The 3,708-nt window shown below is 47.5% G+C and overlaps 1 protein-coding gene across 1 annotated transcript in view; it reads left to right on the forward strand.

Annotated features, from left to right (window-relative positions):
• Positions 1 to 202: 202 nt before the first annotated feature.
• LOC143280138 (CAP-Gly domain-containing linker protein 3-like) overlaps positions 203 to 3,708 on the forward strand; it is a 30,548-nt gene continuing 27,042 nt past the window's right edge. The window contains exons 1-2 of the mRNA XM_076584704.1: positions 203 to 500; positions 2,083 to 2,772. Of these exons, the coding sequence (XP_076440819.1) occupies positions 2,369 to 2,772 (404 nt within the window). The 5' untranslated portion in view covers positions 203 to 500; positions 2,083 to 2,368. The remainder of the gene's footprint in view (positions 501 to 2,082; positions 2,773 to 3,708) is intronic.

Here is a 3,708-nt window from a genome sequence, read left to right on the forward strand (position 1 = left end):
ATCCCCCCCACCCCCTCGCCCCCAACTACGCCAGCTGTGTACCAGTCGTGTAGAGAAAGTATAGGTGGGGAGAGTCGAGAGTATCTGGCTGTGAGGAGAGTCCCCTTACTGCGTTTAGGTCGCGCGTGCGCGTCGAGTGGTGGTGGTGAAGATTGACTCATACTGGTTGGCTGGAAGGAAGGAAGAGAGAGTGAGAGAGAGAGAGAGAGAGAAGTCGGCTTGTGCATGCTTGCATCGTGTACTCAACGCTGGCCGCAGAACGGAAAAAAAACCCGCTGGAATGGGGTGATCTTGTGTGGTTTTGGTTTGTTTTCTACTGTTAGGAAATGTGTGCGTTTGTTTGGTCACATACTTTTGCGCGTCTGCAAACGGACTTCTGGTGCATGTGAGGAAACAAACATCATTTACATATCTGTGCATGTGATTGTGAATCGATGCGATTCTTACATTTGAAATCCGCGGTATTCTGGCAGCTGTTACACCAAACTAACTCGTGAAAAGTACGTTGAGATTGAGGCATCTGTGGGCTTTTTTTTTTTTTTTTTTTGCCTTTTTTTTTTAAGTATGATTTTTTTTTTCTTCCTTTTAGTCTGGTCTGGTTCTGTTTAACGAACATTCTACCAGCTGTAGACCGGGTGATAATAGGTATACTAAGGTGTCAAAACAGGCTACCGCGTTTGGATACAGGCTTCATATATATATATATATCATCAGTATATGCCTCATAGAAAAACCTCTTTGTTCTGCATTGATACAGCTATCGAGACCTCTGTGGGATTTCTCTGACAGAACTTGATCCGTGCAAACTGTGCCAGGACATGTCCGTCCGGGTACGTTGTGTCTGGACGGTTCGCCATTTAGTTGTACTAATAGTATCGTTACTGTCACGGAAGTGGACACAGGCTCAGGCAATGCTGGAAAGACGTGTCGACTGACAAACCCTCAATACAATGACTTACTTGCTTCGACGGACACAGACCTTTCGTTTATCAAGGGTACTTCTGATTATTAACAATAAATCATACACGGTGCGCTAGGGTACTTGACCACTGACAGCGTCTGGACAGTATCGGGACTGTACTTATGTACGATTTGAAACGATTACTACACAGTACGGCCTCAGTGGTCACCGGGATTCAATTTTTTTTTTTTTTTAGGTCGTGGCGCAGGTTTATTTGCTATATGATATATAGATCCCCTTTTTATGTTTGGACGGAGCGAAAACACTCCCACCCACACTCCCTTTTCCTTCTCTCCCCAATTCCTCCCTCCCGGCCATTTTTTCCGCCCCCTCACCCTCCTCCATCCACTCCCTTTCCCCGCAAAAAAAAGGGGAGGGGGAGGGTTGGCGGGGGGGGCGGGGGGGGGGGGGGAGTGTCATGGCATAACCATTGATTGACCTGCATACTAAACGTTGTTTGCATCTCAGTGGGCGTTTCTTTTTCCCAAGACCCGCAATACAAGGGCTCTGAACAACCCAAGCTGACCTCAATTAAAAAAGACAGCAATAGGTCGTAAACCATCTTGGGTTCACATACTTCACCGAGAAATTCGATTTGAACCAGCAGAAACTCTGCCTAGTTGTGGTGAACGCAATAGGGTATTAACCTCAAATCTACAGCTCAGTGGGCCTTACTTGAACTGGTTAAGGAGCCAAGGAAGAAGGTAGCAGAATGGTTAATACAGAGAGTGTGTGAGGGTGTGGGTTCGAATCCCGCTCTCGCCCTTTCTCCCAAGTTGGACTGGAAAAATGAAGCTGAGCGTCTAATCAGTCATTCGGATGAGATCATAACCGAGCACTTGGACGCACTGAAAACAGAACCCATGGCAACGAGAGTGTTCTCCTCTGGCAAAATTATGTAGAAGAAATTCACTCAAATAGTAATAGGTACACAAATATAATTATATTGCATGCACTGAAGGCCTGACTAAGCGCGTTGTGTTATGCTGCTGGTCATGCTGCCTCTCAGTGCCCGGCAGATGTAGTGTAACGTGTGTGGATTAGTCCGAACGCAGTGAAGCCTCTTTGAGAGATTGAAACTGAAACAAAACTTACAGTTCAGTGGTCGTATGTTTTCCAAGACCGCCGATATATGGGCTATGAACAACTCGACCTCAACGAAAAAAAATATTAAAAAGACTCTAAACAAGCCGTTAACCGTCTTGGGTTCTGACCTTTTTCACTGAGTAACTCGACTGAATCAGCAGAAACCCTTCGATTCCTCGTAGTGAATTCATGCAGGAGGGTTAAAACCTCAGTTCTACAGCTCCGAGTGGGCCTTAACTCGATTAAACCAGCAGAATGCAAGAGGGTTAAAACCTCAGCTCTTACAGCTCAAGTGGGGCCTAACTTGCACTGGTCAACACCATGTTGGTGATCGCCATGCTGACGAGCGTGGTGTGCGGTGTGGCGGCCCGGGGCTTTGCCGTGTGTCACAAGCTGTGCGTGGACGTGTTTTACCGACTGGTGCTTGTGGTGGTGGCCGCGGCGGCCGCTGCCACACCCCTCCCGCTCCTGTGGCCCGTGCGGCGGAAAGCTGCTCACCTTGTTGTGGAGGAAGGGAAGGAGGAGGAGGAGAAGGAGGAGGAGGAGTTTGTTGTGCCAGCAGCAGAAGAGGGTGCTAACAAGCGCGGCAAGGAGAAAGAGGGTGGTGGCGGGTGCGGCGAGAGAACTTTGACGAGAAAGAAACTAACTGCTACCGGTGTTGCTGCTGCTGCTGCTGTTGTCCGCGGTGGTGAACTTGAAGAGCTGCGGGAGTCGTGCTTGGGAACGTAAGTCTCGTAACGTAGTAGTTGTTGTAGTAGTAGTAGCGATGCATGAGGCGTGGGTTGAGTCACGCACTCTGTCTCTCGTCGTTTCTCTCAGTCTCTGTCTCTGTCTCTCTCTCTGTCTCTCTTTCTCTGAGTTTAGTGGCACAAGAGCAATAATACATCTTTTCCTCAGTCTGTCTCCATTAATCTTTGTGCGTTTATGTGTTCCGGCCTCTCTTTCTGGGGTTTTTTTCCCTTTCTTTCTTTCTTTTTTTCTTGTTTTCTCTATTTCTTCCTCTCTTTCTCCCTCCTTCAGTTCTTCTTGCCGTTGCTGTGTGTGCACGTGCAGTGCGCGCACGCGTGTGTGTGTGGTTTGCAATTATCTATTCTTTGCTCAGACAACTCAGAGCCAGTTAGAATTATCCAGAGGATAAGCCCACACTCAAGACATTCCGTGGCGTGGCAGCTTTGCACAACTGTGTTATCTTATCAACTAAGTTAGCATCGTTCGACAGGCTTTTGTCCCTGTGTCGTGGTGACCATGTTCCAAGCACGGTTTGTACCTTGCCTTGGTCAAGTCTGTTGGTGACAATCGGTGAAGGGGATCACATTATGTTTTTTTTTCATTACATTTTCAGTGCCACAATGTGCATGCCCTTTCAGTTTCAGTTAACTTGATGCCATGAAGTACGTGATAGGTGTTGTCAGTGGTCGAAGGGTTAGAATATAAACGTTGTGCATGTGTGTATGTGTGTGTGTGTTACGCACATGTGTGCGTGCTGTCTCTAACCCATCGCGTCACCCCAAACTGTATTTTCATTGCCTAATCAGTGCTTGTCCTGGCCAGGGCAGAGGTGTAGGTGACTTTTGCATCCTGAGTTTGTCTTCTTTGTTTGAAGGTCTGTTTTCACGGACTGCTTTTCACTCTTTTCAGTTCGCTTCCGTCCTCATGTAGTC

The sequence above is a fragment of the Babylonia areolata genome, chromosome 3, assembly GCF_041734735.1.
Source record: "Babylonia areolata isolate BAREFJ2019XMU chromosome 3, ASM4173473v1, whole genome shotgun sequence".
Classification (NCBI taxonomy): Eukaryota; Metazoa; Mollusca; class Gastropoda; order Neogastropoda; family Buccinidae; genus Babylonia; species Babylonia areolata.